The sequence below is a fragment of the Odontesthes bonariensis genome, chromosome 3, assembly GCF_027942865.1.
Source record: "Odontesthes bonariensis isolate fOdoBon6 chromosome 3, fOdoBon6.hap1, whole genome shotgun sequence".
NCBI classification, from domain to species: Eukaryota; Metazoa; Chordata; class Actinopteri; order Atheriniformes; family Atherinopsidae; genus Odontesthes; species Odontesthes bonariensis.
Window position 1 is genome coordinate 1,151,287 of NC_134508.1, and position 20,833 is coordinate 1,172,119.

Here is a 20,833-nt window from a genome sequence, read left to right on the forward strand (position 1 = left end):
CCTTTTCTTCTCCTCATATAAGCATAAATCAGGCTGAATATATTTAAAACCTCAGGGGTGTATTGACTGTTTGTTAATGGGATTTGGAGCATTGCCTTTCCTACTACACTATGGTAATTTCCTGGTAATGTAAATCCTTTCTCCATCTCTCTCTTTATGTTACGTTTGTTACGTTTAGGACATAATCACCCTGCAACCAAACTTGATTTCCACGATAAGTGATGCTGAAACAAGAAAGTATGTCTTTTTTCGAGACTGAAGTTTTACATTTCAGAACATAATTTTAAAGACATCTGGTCCTCACCAGGTTTTAAAATGTATTTATTAAATAAAAATTCAGACAAAAGAAGCACTGTGTGAAAAGCTCATACAAAGTTTAATGTAATAGTGTTCTCTTAGATATGTCTTTTTCACTTTGCGTGTCAAAAAGCTAATAAAATCTTATTGTCTTCGGTGTATTTACATTTGTTTTATTTTAATTTTGGCATGTCCGATCTTCCATACATTACAGCACTCGGTGTCCTTGGGTTTCTTTTTCACTGCTGAGGTTTCTCCCGCCTCCATGTCCTCTAAAACTACGGTGATTGGCTGAACGTTATGACCACTATCGGCCTACGTCAGACCTGTGGTTTTGATTGGTTGAAATCTCCCAGCCCTATTATTAACCACGCCTTCTCTCCGGCAGAGGACAGCTTAAAGATGGCGACGTCCCTGAGGTGCTTTCTCCGCTCAGGAAAGGTACGAAACATTTAAAATATTTTGCCGAACAACGTTTTGTTTTTGTTGACAACTAATGCCAGTGATGGTGTCTGTCTTCCTGCAGAATGCCGCGTTGGTCCTGGGGCGGCGGGGGTTTCACAAGAGCACTCCGGCCGCTGTGCAGGTCAGTGCTAACAGCTAACAAGCTAACTGTTAGCTTCTGTCAAAGTGATGTCTGCCGCTTAACGATATGTCAGGAAACAGAGGGCAAACTCCGTCCAACAGTCTGTCTGTCCAGGTGTGGGCTACTGGACAGATTTAACCTTCTCAGTTTGAGTTGTAGAGGTCAGCGGGCAGAGATGCGGGCTGTCCTACAGCAGCAACCCGCCATGGTGACAGATGTCGGGCTCTGTTTGATAAAACCACCGCTGCTGACTGTAGCTAGTGTTTAAAAACAGAAAGGAAAGATTTATCTGTCAACTACAGTCCAAAATGTGTATATTTTCCTTTAAAATGGTAATATATAGTCGGTTAAATTAAGTGTAGAGTCAACTGAGAGTTAATTGGGTCTCATTAATAACCTAAAAACGTTTAAAACACCAAATAAAAACGAGAAAATAAGTCATGGAAAGCAGTTTCATGTTACATATTTGTGTCTGGGAGAAAAATCTGTGGAGAAAACACTCTTGTGGGATAAAATGTATGAGTCTGGAGGTGCTTATTGTTGAATAGGTGTTAGAAAACTGCTGAAAAACAAGAGGAAATGCCTGTTGGTGGATGTTTTAGTGTGATTTATTTATTTTTTCTTATTAAAATTAGTGTCCTGGATTGGAAATGTATCACCAGTTTGATCCAATGGGAAAAACAGGATCACTTTACTCCTTTTTAGCTGTTAATTTGTTTAACTGTTGTTGCTCTGTGATTAAAAAAAAAATGACATTAGTGTCATTATTGAGTACTTTATGTTCATCCTTATTACATCAGTTAAAACTGTGTCATATTGAAGAATTAAACCTTTAACTTCAGGTTACAGGTGAGCAGGATCCTATTTATCATTATGGCCATATTTATTAAGTTAGTTTTATAGTTTAAATGCTCATCTTTGAAGGCCCTCCCACATTTCCTTTCTCATTTGAATAACAGCTTGACACTTTTGATGGCTTTTGTTGGCGTCTTCAACATGACAACAAATGAATGTGTGTGTCTGTTCGTGTGCTGGACTCACATTATGACAGTGCTGTTACATCCCAGAACTTTAGGGGGGAGCCAAAGAGCAAAGAAATTCTCTGGTGTCACTTTAATTATTAAATTGTTTTCTATTGGACTGTTCTGTTTCAGATACAGACATGAACACTAAAGGCTGTTAGAGACATGCTCAGGTGTTTATTTCATGCCATTGATGAGCAAATAGGGTGTTGATATGTTTTAAGCCTGATGAAGGGTTATGTCATCGTTAATATTCACCATTAAAAAGGCTTTAAAATGAAAATATTTGGACATTTCTGATGTTTTCTGTCACAGTTTTGTTTGAAAATGTGACAGAAAATAGCATGTTGTACATATAAGTTAAAGTATTTTCTTCTTTTCACTGTGAATTAATTTTAAAAGCAGTGTATAATTTACAGAAAGTCAAATATTTAATCAATGTATGTGTATAAAAGTTATGAAACATAGTTGCCTTGAGAATAGGTTATTGTTTTATTTATTTCATATTTGAACAGTCAGAGAAACATTTCTTACAGATAAAGGTGGTAAAATCCAACTGATTCTGGATTTTGTGATGACACAAGATTTATCTTCTGTAAAAGAAATTTAAAGAAAATTTTGCAGGTTTCAAGATGTTTTAGGATTTTCTTTCATGTACCAACTGGTTCAGATGCCACTAAAACATTTCAGGACAATAAGATTCAAATTCTGAGTTTACTTTAATAAAGCCAACTCAAAATAAAGAAGTGTCTCCATGGCTCTTCATATTAAATTCACTCTGAGCAGCACTGGGAGACGGTGGGGAGGAAAACTCTGACAGAACCAGGCGTGAGACCGTCTAATTTTACCGCTGTGGGAAGAAGACGGCAAAAAAAAAACTAGAAAATGGTTCAACCTGCTCCATGACCTGTTCTCTCTGGGATCTTCCACTTCTTATTGTTGAGCCTTCAGTTAGATTTACTTTTTTTTTCTACTTTTTAAACCGAGAAAGTTTTTTTTTTTTTTTTATTAATATGATGCAGAATTCAAGTTTTATGGAAGACTGTAAGCTTCCCAAAACCAAAAAACACTTCTGTGCTTTAGTTGGCAGATGTGTTTGGGCTGAACATCTGTCATTTTTACTGTAACCAAACCACTCAGCCTTTGGTTCTGTCCAGACTCGCCTCTGTGTCCAACGGGAAACTTCAGTGTTTTTGGACAGAAAACTGCAGTTCTGTGCAGTGGTGGACCCGGCTGGATTTATTCCCTGGGCGAACAATCCCCCCCCCACCCCACCACCAACACAACAGCATATTATATTATTTTTTTTATATATAATCTTAAATACAAAAAGGTATAAAAAGATACCCCAAGTAGCTTACAAAATACCATGTCAATGTATATTAGAAGTTATTTAATTTAGCATATTTCTCATCACAATATGAAAAAATCCAGTCAGGACTCCTATGTGAATTTGCAAACACAAACCGGACCAGGTTGCCTTTGAGTGAAATTAGTAGCATGACATGACGCCTCAATTCTAATTCTATTTCAAAACTTAAAATCAAATACAGTCGTGGCTAATAGCAACATGTTAGCAAGAGGCTAACAGCTAGCCTTTAGCCTACGTGACTCAGGTCACTGATAGAAACCTGCATCCCTTTATCTTCTGCCCGTTTCTCCTCTTCTCCTCTTCTCCTCTTTCCAAACTGGGCACCTGATGGCTTCTTTGGTCTTTCACCATGATGATGATCCATAATCAAATCAAATTTATTTATATAGCACATTTCATGTACAAACAGTTCAAAGTGCTTCACATAAAATAAAAGCATTGCAGCAGGGAGTGGAAGAAGCATTAAAATACATAAAAGAATATAAAGAGAAACAAATAAAATCATTTAAATGAATAACAGTCCAGATAAGTGAAAAGATGAAGACTCCACATTATTACCTTTGCTTTTCCCATTAACGCCGTCCGTTCCCCCGTCAACCAACCGGAGTCATGTGACGTAAACACATTCACGTAGATTACTTTTTTTTTACATTTTTCACATAATTACATGAAGGTATATGGGTCTGTGTTCATTTTAGGAATGAAATACAGTTTATTTGGACTGGAAGCAGCTTGTGTTGTGGCCTGGGATCAGACACATAGAGCGCGCCCTGGGCGGTCGCCCACATTGCCCTTAGCAAAAACCGGCCCTGGTTCTGTGTTCTGGACTCACTGCCGCTGTTGTTGTCAGGTGATGGTCCGCGACGCCCTGAACCAGGCGATGGACGAGGAGCTGGAGAGGGACGAGCGGGTGTTCCTGATGGGGGAGGAGGTCGCCCAGTATGACGGCGCCTACAAGGTGAGGAGACGAGGTTCAGTCATTCAAGGAAACAGACAGTGGAGCGAGGCTTCTACAGAAAAACTACAGAAAGATGCTGATGTTAAAAGTGTGTTTGCACAACAAATGTTATGGCACTTTCATTCATATGGCAGCACATTTAGAATAAAGCTAAATGCTAAAAGCTATACGCTACTTTTGGATTCATTTTTGCGTACAAATGCGATTAATCGTGATTAATCAGGGAAATCATGTGATTAATTAGATTAAACATTTTAATCGTTGCCCAGCCCTATTTGAAAAACAACCGAATTCTCTCCGTTACATCCGTCTATGACTCACTCTTGTCTCGGTCACGTGATACGCTAACGCTAATATTAAACCCACAAGCTAGCAAAATTAGTAAAAAACAGACGTCTTTGGAAAGTTTCTTTGCAAAGGGGAAAAGGCCCAGTGAGGAGACAGAAGAAGAGCCTCTGACCACTAAGAAAAAGAAAGCTGCATTTAACAGATGACACCAGGAGGCCTACTTAGACCCGCTCTGCAGAATATGCGGGGACCGGCTCTCCAATGAGTAGAGATGGGAATCGAAAACCGGTTCTTGTTGAGAATTATTATTAATTAATTGAATTCCAATTGGCTTGAATTGGACTTACTATCTAAGTGCCTTGAGATGACATTTGTTGTATTTGGCGCTATATAAATAAAAATGAATTGAATTGAATTGAGAACCGGTTCCCAGTGTTTCAATTCCTTGGAATCGTTTGGCGATTTTGCAAACGATTCCCTTTTATCGATTCCAGTGGGCGCGAATGACGTCACCACGCAGCGTTGCGTGGCGAGTCCAGTGCAGCCAGCAGCCAACAGTAAACATGGCGCCCAAGCGGTACAAACGCTCGAAAGTTTGGTTACACATCCCTAAAAAAGACGACAACAGGGCAACTTGCAAAGTGAATATTTCACCAAAGAGAGGAAATACTACCAACATGCAATAACTATGAATGAATGTCGCGTTTTCGATCTGCTCCGGACTAACGTTGGTGAATCTGAACCCAGCAACGTTAGCAACGTTAGCATGTCCTCGGCTAACACTGCAGCTAACTAACTAACAAACACTGCCTATCATGTTAGCACCATTTGCCTGATTGTAAAAGCTGCTGTTAGTAACGGTTAAGGTTAAATGAATGCCTTCTCAGGCATTACATTTAGATGAAATCATGAGAGACAGAGCCTGACTGGCTCAGAGCCAGAGGCTGGTGGTACTACCCCCAGTTCACCTCTACCTCCAGCTTCTCCTTTCACCAGAGCAGGAAGAGTTAAATTACCCAGGCCAGGATAGACCAATGTGGACCTCACCGTTGTTGGGTTTGTGAGGTCACGACTCGTGTTACTTCTAAACTAAACAAAGTTGATGCTAATCGACCGGTTTGTTGTCCTTTTTCTCCAAATGAGAATCGATAAGGGAACCGACAAAGAACCGAATCGTTAAGCAGAATCGAAAATGGAATTGGAATCGTAAAAATCTCATCAATTCTCATCCCTACCAACGAGACAATGAAGCCTTCAAACTGCTTCGCCGCTTGGAGACCAACACCCTGCATTAAAAAACAAACAAGCCTTTGGAGTATTTTGAAAGTCTCCACATCAACAAATGCACTAAGAGCGCCGTACTTGGTGGCTAACCGTGTTGCTAAGGCTAAAAAGCCATTTACTATTGGTGAAGCGTGCCAGGAGGACGCTGCTGTTACATAGAAGTAAACAGTGGATTCACGTTTATTATTATATTTACTAAATATCACAGTTTTCGTGTCGGTCGTATCATTTTACTTTGTTGGATTTATCCGGCACACCTTAAAGGCCGGACGGGGAAAATATTGTCTGACATTAAACTTTAAATCATTTAAGTCATTGAGGACCTTTTGGTTTGTGACTTTGAACACAAAAAGCTAAAACACTGACTTGTGTTGTGTGCAGGTGAGCAGAGGACTGTGGAAGAAGTACGGAGACCAACGCATCATCGACACTCCGATCTCAGAGGTGAGACTCGGACATTTAAAACGACTTTAATCTCTCTACTTTGGTTCAGCGGCGTTGGTTTTGGAACCTTTCTCACCTTCGGTTTTCTCTCTGGTGCAGATGGGGTTCACCGGCATCGCAGTGGGAGCCGCCATGGTGAGTTTCTGTTCACAACACCAATTTATCGCTGGCTTATTTATCATCTCATTTAAAATGTGACATTTTCTGCTCTTTTCAACAAATTGACACAATTTTCTGAGGTTTTACTGAGACGTTTTGGTAAAAAAAAAAAAAAAGTGTTGATTTAAGCACGTTGGGCCTTATACAAGAACATTTTTGTATTTTTATTCTAAATTTCTCTCACTTTTTTTTATTACCTTGGCAAGGCAATTTTATTTATAGAGCACAATTCGTACACAAGGTAATTCAAAGTGCTTCACAGCTACATAAAATCACAATAAGGCAATAAAATCATTAAAAAAAGAAATAAAAATAAATTTAAAAATTAAAAACCCATTAAAAAATAATTAGTAATTAAGGTCTCGTACGAACACGCCACGTCAGATTCAACAAACGCTCTTAACTCCGGAAAAAGTGTGTAAACCACCTGCGTAAATGATGAATGCCACCCGTGCAAATTTAAGAGCACGAGGATAGTAGATTTGCATACTCCCCGCCCTAAATTATACAATATAAGGCTGTGCTTCCTCTCTCCTGTGCCAGGAAGTGTTGAGTCATGAGAATGGCATCAAGGTGGAATTGGGTTAGATCTCTCTGGAGTTGTGGCTCCAGAAAGCTGCATATTAGCAGCAGCACAGTCCTTGGGACTCTAAATCATGATGTTAGCCATTCGTCTGTCTACACGGTCTCGGAACACACGCTCTCTTCCAAGAGCCTGACGTGCTAAGGCATCCAAAAGCAGAAAGTCAGCCGCTGGTTACACTTCCCATTGACCTTGTTATATCCAGAGTCAAATTAACCTTCAATTAGTGCATAATTTAAGTCAAACAGAATAATGTCAGCATCATTATGGGGTATAATTATATATTTATTTATGTTTGCTTCAAAGTAATTAAATATACAATCCATTAGTCGAGAAAACGTGATTGGAAGCCCCACACTGATCAGCTTTAGAGCTCAGCTCAAACTATGGCTGAAAGCAAACCAGTCATGTGACCATTAGACTCTAAACATTCCCTGTGATGCTTCTATTGTACATTATATTTTCTTTCTTATGTATTTTCTTTCTTGTGTATTTGCCTGCCTAGGGACTACGGATGAAAACTAGCTTTGTAGCTATAATCCGGCATATTTACATTTGTTTTTATACAAATGTTTTTATATATCATTAATGTGCATTGTCCCTATTCAAATAAATAAAATAAAAAAGAATAACAGCGGACTATTTTAGGAAACTCCTACGACAGCTCTGGATCACTCGTAAATTCTGTTCGTACCTGAAAGAAAACGTAAAATACAAAAAGATTGGTGAATGCGTAAATATTCTTAAATCACTCGTACGCACAGATTTGTTCTTAAATCGTGCGGACAAACGGTTTGTTGCACGAGGCCCAATGAGTCTGTTTTCGGGGGTGGAGTCTCAGAGTGCCCAACCACGCCATGTTGGTGAGGTCAGCAGCTACAACATCCCCTCATTCACCTGCGTTGAGCAGCTCTATATATATATATATATATATATATATATATATATATATATATATATATATGTTTATTTATAGATATAGATGGTTAGTCTATTGATCCCAGAGGGAAAGGGCGTCTTGCTGGTCTTGGATCTTGACCAAACCTGAGTTTACTCTTAATAAAACTGGATTTTTTTTAATGCCAACAAGTCGTTATTTGTTCCTGCATCTCGCACTCACGTCAGCGTTTGGTCCTTTCAGGCCGGCCTGAGGCCCATCTGTGAGTTCATGACCTTTAACTTCTCCATGCAAGCCATCGACCAGGTCATCAACTCTGCAGCCAAAACCTACTACATGTCGGCCGGGCTGCAGTCGGTGCCCATCGTCTTCAGAGGACCCAACGGGGCGTCGGCGGGCGTCGCCGCGCAGCACTCGCAGTGCTTCGCCGCCTGGTGAGTCATTCATGCCTCGTGTCCTTAACCCTCATACCTGATTTAATTCATTATATCAGGGATTCGTTATATATTCGTTATATAATGGATGTCTATGGGAGCCGTTTCTGTAATCTGCCACTGCAGAAAAACTAAAAAGCTGTAAAAACTGATGTTGTAGCTCATCAATGACATATCCCAGACCTAATAATGCCCCATAGAATATTTCACTTTGCATTGCATACATTGGAAATACAGCAGTTTTTGTGGTTTTTAACAGAAATTGGTGTTTACCTCATATACACTGGTATTTAAAGGGTTAATTCTTTTGAAAATAATTGAAAACTTGGTGTTTATGATCAGAACAAAGATTTTATGAAAAAAAAAGTTGAAAAAAATATTAACATATGGTATTTTGGGGATCATTTTAGAAGGGGACAAAAATGGCCCTTTTCAGAAATTAAGGAGTTGTTGTTGTTTTTTTGTTTGTTTGTTTTTAAATCAGGCATAACAAAAAAACAAAAAATCCCTGAAAATCAATGTTGTTGCTAATCATTGACATATCCCAGACCATTATTATCCCTACTCAATAATTCCACTTTGTATTCCATATTTTGAAAATAATGGCACCTAAAGGCTTAAAATTTGGGCTAAAAAGTTCAAATTGGCATCTAAAGGGTTAATTTTTGAAAATAATTGAAAACTTGGTAGAATAAAAGATTTATGGAAAAAAATATTACTATATGATATTTTAGGTGGTTTTAAAAGGGGACAAAAATGTCCCTTTTCAGAAATTAAGGAGTTTTTTTTTTTTTTTTTTTTTTTTAAATCAGACTTAGCAAAAAATGTTGTTGCTGATCATTGACATATCCCAGACCATAATTATCCCCGCTCAATAATTCCACTTTGCATTCTATATTTTGAAAATATAGCAGTTTTTGTGGGTGTTTTTTTTTGTTTGTTTGTTTGTTTGTTTTTTTACAGAAATTTGAGTTTACATCATATAAACCAGTATTTAAAGGGTTAAATTTTTGAAAATAATTTAAAACTTGGTAGTTATGATCAGAACTGAAGTGGAATAAAAGATATATGAAAAAAAAAAAATATATATATATATATATATATATATATATATATGATGTTTTAAAAGGGGGCAAAAATGTCCCTTTTCAGAAATTAAAGCTATAATGTGTAATATTTCACGGACAATGAATGTCTCCATGTCGCTCCGCCATTTTAAAACTACGGGATTTGTAGAAGGACATGTCATCAGCTTCGGGGTGTAACACTCTTATGTACATTCGTATGCTGAATATAAAGAATATAAGAACACTGCACTTTTGTGATGGAGGTAATTAAAGGTGGGGTAGGGGATCTTTTTCTGGAACATTTTTTTACATATTGCTTGAAATACTCTTCACACCCTCATTGCAACCAATTAATTAAAAGTTTTGACACAAATATGAAAAGTTTTAGTGGCCTCTAGAACGTACAATCTAGGAAAAACACTATCCAATCATACTGAACGGACCGTTAACAATGATTGGATACTGATGCGTCTATCAAACTGCAATCTGCTCCTCCCTCCCCCTCCCCCCCCCCCCTGTGCGCGTACCCTGCTCCGTGAACGAATTACGTGTCCAGAAGCTTGGCAGGAAGCTAAACTAGAGCCAGCTTGGCTAGCACCTAGCATTATTAAACGTATAGTTAGCATAAACTGAATACTAAATACGGCAACGATCGATGCTTGCTGTCAGAACAGCGCTCGTGCACCTTCGTGCTCGTTCATGTACTCTAGAGGCGTGGCTTCGGGGGGAAAGTGAAGAAAAGGGTTGGGACTTTTTACCGGTGTATTTTCAAAATGCAGCTTCGCTGGACTCAAAATCCAGGATCTCCTACCCTACCTTTAATAACGATTGAGGTAATACTTGTGAATGATAAGACTCAAATTTGTTAATAGACAATGTGAAATATTACACATTATGGCTTTAAGGATTTTTTTTTTCTACACAATGGAAAAATTGCATTGTATATGATGTCTGTTTGAAATTCGAAAAAATAGTCAGAAATGCACAACTGGACCAAATATGATGAGTATCACTATCTACAGTGTGAAATTAGAGGAGAAAGTTCACCCCAGGTGGAGAAAAATGTCCCTGTCAGGGTTAAACTCTCTGTTCTCTTTGGGCCTGACTCTCACAGGTTTGTTCATCTTTGGTGTGAGTAATGATCACATTTAGGTCTGAGGCGAGGAGTCGGAACAAAGTAAACAAACAGCTGTTTGTTAATGTGGTGTGGGTGTGATTATCTGCAGGTACGCTCACTGTCCAGGCCTGAAGGTTGTGAGTCCCTGGAACTCAGAAGATGCCCGAGGCCTCCTGAAAGCCGCCATCAGAGACGACAACCCCGGTGAGACGGCTCGCAGCTTGGAGGTTTCAGAGTCATCCGGAAGCTTTTCTTTAGAGGAAACTTTGCATTTGTGTTGAAGCGTCCTTCAGTCAGCGAATCAGCAGCTTATCGGACACAAAGAGTGTAAAAAAGTTGGATAATAGTCTTTATTTATTTCATTTTAAAGGTAATAAACCAAAATATACCTCATCTTTTACAATGAAAGTTTAAAAACTAGGGCTGGGCGAGTTAACTCGTTATTATCACGTTAATTCTTTAACGCCGATAAATAAATAAATAGTTTTTAAAATTTTTGTAATTTATTTAAAAAAAATTTAATACATTTTATTTTGTAAAAGTCTGTTGCTCACAGGCTTTTATTTTTTTAAAATAATTTTTTGAGGGCTTTTGTGCCTTTAATGGATAGGAAATTTCAGAGAGACGGGAAGCAGAGAGAGGGGGAACAACATGCAGCACAGGGCCGTCCGATGTGGCACTCAAACCGGGTTTTTATTTTGTAAAAGTCTGTTGCTCACAGGCTTTTATTTTGTAAAAGTCTGTTGCTCACAGGCTTTTATTTTGTAAAAGTCTGCTGCTCACAGGCTTTTATTTTGTAAAGGTGTTGCTCACAGGCTTTTATTTTGTAAAAGTCTGTCGCTCACAGGCTTTTATTTTGTAAAAGTCTGTTGCTCACAGGCTTTTATTTTGTAAAAGTCTGCTGCTCACAGGCTTTTATTTTGTAAAAGTCTGTTGCTCACAGGCTTTTATTTTGTAAAAGTCTGTTGCTCACAGGCTTTTATTTTGTAAAGGTGTTGCTCACAGGCTTTTATTTTGTAAAAGTCTGTCGCTCACAGGCTTTTATTATTGTAAAAGTCTGTCGCTCACAGGCTTTTATTTTGTAAAAGTCTGTTGCTCACAGGCTTTTATTTTGTAAAAGTCTGCTGCTGTGGAACAGGAAAAGAAAGTAATCGGCGGATCCACCAAACATGGAGAAGGGTACGGAACTTTTACTCGGCCATTTTCATGTTAAAGTTCTTCCAGACGGCGGAGTCGACAGAACCAAAGTCATCTGTAAACACTGCCAAGTTGAATTGTCTTCTCAGCGTAGTAGTTCCAGTCTAAAATATCACTTAAAGGCAAAACACACAACTGATAGCAGCAAGTCATTCAAGGAAACAGACAGTGGAGCGAGGCTTCTACATAAAAACTACAGAAAGATGCTGATGTTAAAAGTGTGTTTGCACAACAAATGTTATGGCACTTTCATTCATATGGCAGCACATTTAAAATAAAGCTAAATGCTAAAAGCTATACGCTACTTTTGGATTCTGCGTACAAATGCGATTAATCGTGATTAATCAGGGAAATCATGTGATTAATTAGATTAAACATTTTAATCGTTGCCCAGCCCTAATAAATTGTGTCTGTAGAGAAGCTGTGAGCACAAAACACTTCTGAATGTTTTAAAGGCTCAAAATGTAAAACTGTGATTGTGTAAAAGCTAGAAAAGCTCTTCCCTGGTTGCGCGGCATGTTTGTAAAGTGTTTCCTGGAAGCTGCAGAACAGTGGCGGCGTGTCCTAACCTGTGCGTTTGTTGCAGTTGTGTTCCTGGAGAACGAGCTGATGTACGGCGTTCCCTTCGAGATGTCTGAGGCGTCGCTGTCCAAAGACTTCACCGTTCCCATCGGCAAGGCCAAGGTCGAGAGACAAGGTGAGGCAGGCGGGGAAAGCGTGGCCGTGGAACCTGTTGGAACAATAAACTGGAGCTCCTGCAGGTTAAACTGGAGCTCCTGCAGGTTAAACTGGAGCTCCTGCAGGTTAAACTGGAGCTCCTGCAGGTTAAACTGTCAAAACACAGTTTTAAAGCTGAAAAACTCTGAAGTTTAAAAACTTTGAAATTTAAAAACTCTTTAAATCCAATTTTTGAGCCACATTTAAGACTGGAAGCAGTAAAAATATAAAGAATAACTACATTATTATCCATAAAAAGTTTCTAGACTCACTTTATTTGGTTTCTGTAATTTGTCTGTTTTTGTCTGTTTTTTCCAGTTAAAAACTGAACTTCTACTGAATTACTGAGTAATACTGAGTTAGCAGTGTAGCTTTAAGCACCACGACATAATACTTTACCAGGGCTGTGTTCCAAACCACATACTACATACTGCATACTGCATACTACATACTACATACTGCATACTGCATACTACATACTACATACTGCATACTACATACTGCATACTGCATACTACATAGTACATACTGCATACTGCATACTACATACTACATACTGCACACTACATACTGCATACTACATACTACATACTGCATACTGCATACTACATAGTACATACTGCATACTACATACTACATACTGCATACTGCATACTACATACTACATACTGCATACTACATACTACATACTACATACTACATACTGCATACTGCATACTGCATACTACATAGTGCATACTACATACTACATACTGCATACTGCATACTACATAGTACATACTGCATACTACATACTACATACTGCATACTGCATACTACATACTACATACTGCATACTACATACTACATACTACATACTACATACTGCATACTGCATACTGCATACTACATAGTACATACTGCATACTACATACTACATACTGCATACTGCATACTACATAGTACATACTGCATACTACATACTACATACTGCATACTGCATACTACATACTACATACTACATACTGCACACTACATACTGCATACTACATACTACATACTGCATACTGCATACTACATAGTACATACTGCATACTACATACTACATACTGCATACTACATACTACATACTGCATACTACATACTACATACTACATACTACATGCTGCATACTGCATACTGCATACTACATACTGCATACTGCATACTACATACTGCATACTACATACTGCATACTACATACTACATACTGCATACTACATACTACATACTACATGCTGCATGCTGCATACTGCATACTACATACTACATACTGCATACTGCATACTACATACTACATACTGCACACTACATACTGCATACTACATACTACATACTACATACTGCATACTGCATACTACATAGTACATACTGCATACTACATACTACATACTACATACTGCACACTACATACTGCATACTACATACTACATACTGCATACTACATAGTACATACTGCATACTACATAGTACATACTACATACTGCATACTACATACTACATGCTGCATACTGCATACTGCATACTACATACTACATACTGCATACTACATAGTACATACTGCATACTGCATACTACATACTACATACTGCACACTACATACTGCATACTACATACTACATACTGCATACTGCATACTACATAGTACATACTGCATACTGCATACTACATACTGCATACTACATACTGCACACTACATGCTGCATACTACATACTGCATAGTACATACTACATACTGCACACTACATACTGCATACTACATACTGCATAGTACATACTGCATACTACATACTACATACTACATACTGCACACTACATACTGCATACTACATACTGCATAGTACATACTACATACTGGATACTACATACTGCATACTACATACTGCATAGTACATACTGCATACTGCATACTACATACTGCATAGTACATACTACATACTGCATACTACATACTGCATACTGCATAGTACATACTGCATACTACATACTGCATAGTACATACTGCATACTACATACTACATACTGCGTACTGCATACTACATACTACACACTGCATACTACATACTACATACTGCGTACTGCATAGTACATACTACACACTGCATACTACATACTGCGTACTGCATAGTACATACTACATACTGCATAGTACATACTGCATAGTACATACTGCATACTACATACTACGTACTACATACTGCGTACTACATACTGCGTACTACATACTGCGTACTGCATAGTACATACTACATACTGCATACTACATACTGCGTACTGCATAGTACATACTACATACTGCATAGTACATACTGCATAGTACATACTGCATAGTACATACTGCATACTGCATACTGCATAGTACATACTGCATACTGCATACTGCATAGTACATACTGCATACTGCATAGTACATACTGCATACTGCATACTGCATAGTACATACTGCATACTGCATAGTACATACTGCATACTGCATAGTACATACTGCATACTGCATACTGCATAGTACATACTGCATACTGCATACTGCATAGTACATACTGCATACTGCATAGTACATACTGCATACTGCATAGTACATACTGCATACTGCATACTGCATAGTACATACTACATACTGCATAGTACATACTACATACTGCATAGTACATACTGCATACTGCATACTGCATAGTACATACTGCATACTGCATACTGCATAGTACATACTGCATACTGCATAGTACATACTACATACTACATACTGCATACTGCATACTACATACTATATACTACATACTACATACCGCATACTGCATACTACATACTGCATACTATATACCGCATACTACATACTGCATACCGCATACTACATACTGCATACTACATACTTCATACCGCATACTACATACCGCATACTACATACTGCATACCGCATACTACATACCGCATACTACATACTGCATACCGCATACTATATACTACATACTACATACTGCATACTACATACTTCATACCGCATACTACATACCGCATACTACATACTGCATACTGCATACTATATACCGCATACTACATACTGCATACCGCATACTACATACTGCATACTACATACTTCATACCGCATACTACATACCGCATACTACATACTGCATACCGCATACTACATACCGCATACTACATACTGCATACCGCATACTATATACTACATACTACATACCGCATACTACATACTTATCGATCAGACAGTATGCAGAGCGTTTACCCACAATGCATTTCGCTCCTGCCCGAGCCGAAATCAGCCGGAATGAAGCTGATTTCTCTTAAGCTCTAAACTCTGTAAACTTTAGCAACATTTGAAACATTTTCAGGAGAGAAAGTAGTCGTTTAGATCCCCAACGTGTTGAAAACCTGACAAAATACCGGCTGCTTACCATTTTTTTCCCACGAATTCGGCGCTACTAAAGCTAGCCGCAGTGAGCAACGCACTTCCTGTTATTTTCACAAAATAAAATACCCGTTGCCTTTTATCATAGGGAAAGCCATTACCATACAATTGGTGCTTTTGTTTTGAAAACAGGAAGTGAACCTACCCTCGTTGTAGCTAGCTTGAAACTGCCGTTTTGACAGGAAATGACGATCGGCGACGTCACGTTACGTTGCATCTTGGGTAGTTTGAGTATGAGTAGTAACCTCATGATGCATACCCAACATTTCAGAGAATCTAGTATGCATCCGGGAACTTAAGTTAAAGTTAGTAGGAGAAGTAGGCGGTTTGGAACACAGCCAGTGTGAAAATCTGTAAATTAAAGGGGTCTTTGACCCCTCACCTCACTTTTCTTCTTCTTCTCTGTTCAGGAAATCACGTGACCGTGGTATCTCACTCCCGGATGGTGGGTTTCAGCCTGGACGCCGCCGCCGTCCTCGCCAAAGAGGGAATAGAGTGCGAGGTAGAGGAACCAAGTGGCTCAAAGCTGACTCGGTGCTGACCTCAGCAGCCCGTTAACCGCTCTGCCTCTCTGTGTGTCAGGTGATCAACCTCCGGACCATCCGGCCCCTGGACGTGGAGAGCATCGAGGCCAGCGTGATGAAGACCAACCACCTGGTGACGGTGGAGGGCGGCTGGCCTCAGTTCGGGGTCGGAGCGGAGATCTGCGCCAGGATCATGGAAGGTGACTTTAACCGATGCTCCAGTTTCAAGAATCTAATTCTTCTTAAATGTTTGTCATCTGGTGCTTTAGAGCAGGGGGTCCCAAACTTTTCTATGCCGAGGCCCCCCAAACAGCTTCTGGCCCCCTTTGCAAACCACAGACAATGCTACAAAATATGTAAAGAAACATCAACTTTTAGAAGGTATTTTCTTTCTTTTCTTCCCGGACAGCAGCTCGCTGTGTGAATGCAGCCTGACTAAATGCTCTTCTTTACGTCTGAAGAAGTCTGCCGGATGTTTTTGTATCAGGTGACGCTGAAGTTTCGAAGGTTTTGAACCCTCGTTGGAGAGGGTCTCCAGACAGAGGACGCCATTTTTCTGTATGGCTGTAAAGCCAAACTTAATGTCTGCTGCCTCATACTTTCTGATTTTAGTCGGCCAGTTCTTTCAGTCTCTTCCAGGTCAGAAATCTGTCCATTTTGGCTAAGCTAGCTACATGCTAGCTTGAGGAGCAGAGCAGCTTGAGAACAGACGCAAACCGCCAGGCCTACCATGTTTTGACTGGCAGCCAATCAGAAAGACAAGCAACGCTAATAACATTTCCATATGATATATTGTTATAAATTCTATTTTACAATACTGATTTAAAAAAAAGTGACAATTTTTTTTTTTGTTTAAAAAAAAATGAAATTCAATTTTTTTTCTTATCTTCACTCCAATTTTCTGAAGCCCCCCTAGCGCCCCCTGGCGGCCCCCACTTTGAAAAGGCTCCTTTTGTTCCCTCGCAGGAAGAATCAGAGACTTACTTTAAAGTCTGTGGATCAGGTGAAATGAGTGAACATCACTAACCAGAGTCAGAGCTTTGTTAAACCTCCTTTAGTAGCAGTTCCCAACTTCTCCACAACTTTGTCCCTGGCCTGTTCGTTTGTGCTGCTCAGACTCTGGAGCCTTTCAGAACAGGTTTATGTTGTCGGGGAACAACAGTTTCCAGTTATTTCACCTCAGTGGGACGCAGGAAGAATCATTGTTCAGTTGTATCGGTGGGAAACGTGGAGTCGGGAGACAAAAAAAGATCTTCTGAAGACACCAGTGTGCAAGCAGGATGCATTTATTCATCCAAAATAAAGAATTCCTTTATCTGATACACTGTTAGAAAGCAATATTAGAACATATTAGTGTATTTATCTGAACTATTTGCACTTTTTAAAGGTTTAACTTCGAGTTTCCGCCGTCCTCAGGTCGGCCCAGTCTTCACATTAACTAATTAGCACCTTCTCTGATCATTACTTTAATCTTCCCGAGGCTTTTCCACTCAGATAAAGAAACACAAGTGGCTCTTATTTAACGATGCTAAAGGTACTTGGCAGCTCCAGGTTTTAATTGGGGGGGCAGAAACACATCTGTAAATGTTTTATTGGGGTTATAAAAGCGTGTAGCAAACTGTAAAGGACTTACGATACAGGAAGTAAAAGTCATGATTATTATTAGATGAAATAATGTTAAATTATTTAATTTTTTTCTAGGGCTGGGCGAGTTAACTCGTTAATTATTTAACGATAAATATTTTATCGCACATTAACGCAGGTTTTATTTTGTAAAAGTCTGCTGCTCACAGGCTTTTATTTTGTAAAAGTCTGTTGCTCACAGGCTTTTATTTTTTGAAAAGTCTGCTGCTCACAGGCTTTTATTATTGTAAAAGTCTGCTGCTCACAGGCTTTTATTTTGTAAAAGTCTGTTGCTCACAGGCTTTTATTTTGTAAAAGTCTGCTGCTCACAGGCTTTTATTCTGTAAAAGTCTGTTGCTCACAGGCTTTTATTTTGTAAAAGTCTGTTGCTCACAGGCTTTTATTTTGTAAAAGTCTGTTGCTCACAGGCTTTTATTTTGTAAAAGTCTGCTGCTGTGGAACAGGAAAAGAAAGTAATCGGCGGATCCACCAAACATGGAGAAGGGTACGGAACTTTTACTCGGCCATTTTCATGTTAAAGTTCTTCCAGACGGCGGAGTCGACAGAACCAAAGTCATCTGTAAACTCTGCCAAGTTGAATTGTCTTCTCAGCGTAGTAGTTCCAGTCTAAAATATCACTTAAAGGCAAAACACACAACTGATAGCAGCAAGTCATTCAAGGAAACAGACAGTGGAGCGAGGCTTCTACATAAAAACTACAGAAAGATGCTGATGTTAAAAGTGTGTTTGCACAACAAATGTTATGGCACTTTCATTCATATGGCAGCACATTTAAAATAAAGCTAAATGCTAAAAGCTATACGCTACTTTTGGATTCATTTTTGGATTCTGCGTACAAATGCGATTAATCGTGATTAATCAGGGAAATCATGTGATTAATTAGATTAAACATTTTAATCGCTGCCCAGCCCTAATATTTTCCTCATGTTCAAAAGAAATTAATAAAGTCTAAAAACCTTTTTCTCCTAATTATCTGAAACATCGTCACAGAGTTTGGTTTTAAACCCGTTTTCTGTGGGTTTTTTTTTTGTTTTTTTTTTTTAAGGTCCTGCCTTCAACTACCTGGACGCTCCGGTTACCAGGGTAACGGGCGTGGACATCCCCATGCCGTACGCCAAAATCCTGGAGGACAACAGCACTCCTCAGATCAAAGACATCATCTTCTCCATCAAGAAAACCCTCAACGTCTGAGACGCGAAACGGGACAAACCCCACTTCTTTAAAGTGTAAATAAATCCAAATAGTCTCTTTAAAAAAAAAGAAAGAAAGAAAACAATCCAGATTATTCCAGAAGTTTCCAGCCGATGTTTCACTGTTTAGCCGTTTAGAAACCCCACCGAACCGCGCCCACGTCTCCTCGCCACTTCTTCCTTCTTCAAAATGAAAAACGCTCTGCGCTCACGTGGAAGTTCAGCGACGCCCCAAACTGCTGAGAGTTTAAGTTTCCTCACTTCCACGTGCAATTTAGAAGCAGTTTGCTCCCATTTAGCATAAATATGATGGGAGGTTTCATATTTTTAAACCCTTTAGTTTTGGGTAAATGGGATTCTGAAAAGTAAGAACTCTACTTTGGTCTAAACTTTCACACATTTCTGACCACAACACGTCACATTCACACTTTTAAAGCATCGGTGAAGCAGAGCGACCAGCTGAAAGCTGTCGCATCGGGAATATTTATTGTAGCTGCAGCAGCTCTGGATGGTTTTTGTCTTTGTCGATGACTCTGTTACAGAAATAAAACCCGTTTGTCCTTTCGTGCCTCCTCTTTCCTTCCTTTCTTTGCTCGTATGAATGGATCCAGTTTGCTGTAAAGGGACAGTTCGCCTCTTTTGACATGAAGCTGTGTAACATCCCATATCAGCAGCATCATTTCTGAACATCTTCTTACCCCCTGCTGCGTCCTGTGAGCAGAGTTCCAGCCTCGTTTTGGTGTTGATGAAGGTAGTCCGGCTAGTTGGCTGGGGTTTAAAAAATAAAGCGTTTTGCTTCTCAGAACAATATGCGTTCAACAGAGTAATACATTTGCATCACAAAAAGGTTCTCCAGGAAAAAGTCAGACCTCACAATCTCTTGGCCCTATTTTCTCTCCCTTCGTACAGACGTTAAGACACTTTTTGCTTGAAATAAAGCAAAAAATCTGCCAATGGAACTAGTGAAAATCGGCTTGTCAAGATTTTTTTAAATAAAATGTGATATTTAGGACTTTTGAGTTAAAAGTGATCTTGAAATTAGTTTAAAAACCTCTTCAAATATCAAATAAAAAAAAAAGCTTGTTTCATGTGAAATATGACTTTTTCTTTTAACAAGATATTCCAGATGTATTAAAAGTCCCTGTATCTGGCTGAAATGGTGCTTGTTAGGCAGTTGTGTCTCATTAAGTGTAATGAGATAAATTTGAATCCATGTGAACAACACTTTCTGCTGCATCACTCATATCACAGCAGGCAGTGATACGCAGGGAGAGAAAATAGGGCCAAGAGATTGTGAGCTCTGACTTTTTCCTGGAGAACCATTTTGTGATGCAAATGTATTACTCTGTTGAACGCATATTGTTCTGAGAAGCAAAACGCTTTATTTTTTAAACCCCAGCCAACTAGCCGGACTACCTTCATCAGCACCAAAACGAGGCTGGAACTCTGCTCACAGGACGCAGCAGGGGGTAAGAAGATGTTCAGAAATGATGCTGCTGATATGGGATGTTACACAGCTTCATGTCAGAAGAGGCGAACTGTCCCTTTAAAGCGGGACAAATGCACAAAGTAACATTTTCAGAAGCAGCGAGTGAAACCTTGGAACA

At 39.1% G+C, this 20,833-nt stretch overlaps 1 protein-coding gene across 1 annotated transcript; it reads left to right on the plus strand.

The window, feature by feature from the left end:
* Positions 1–658: 658 nt before the first annotated feature.
* On the plus strand, positions 659–19,790 carry pdhb (pyruvate dehydrogenase E1 subunit beta). The gene is made up of 11 exons (XM_075460053.1): positions 659–738; positions 824–883; positions 4,128–4,235; positions 6,189–6,251; positions 6,351–6,386; positions 8,135–8,325; positions 10,619–10,713; positions 12,293–12,403; positions 16,279–16,370; positions 16,451–16,592; positions 19,082–19,790. The coding sequence occupies exons 1-11, from the start codon at positions 700–702 to the stop codon at positions 19,225–19,227; spliced, it is 1,083 nt and encodes a 360-aa protein (XP_075316168.1). The 5' UTR covers positions 659–699; the 3' UTR covers positions 19,228–19,790.
* The last annotated feature ends 1,043 nt before the right edge of the window (positions 19,791–20,833 follow it).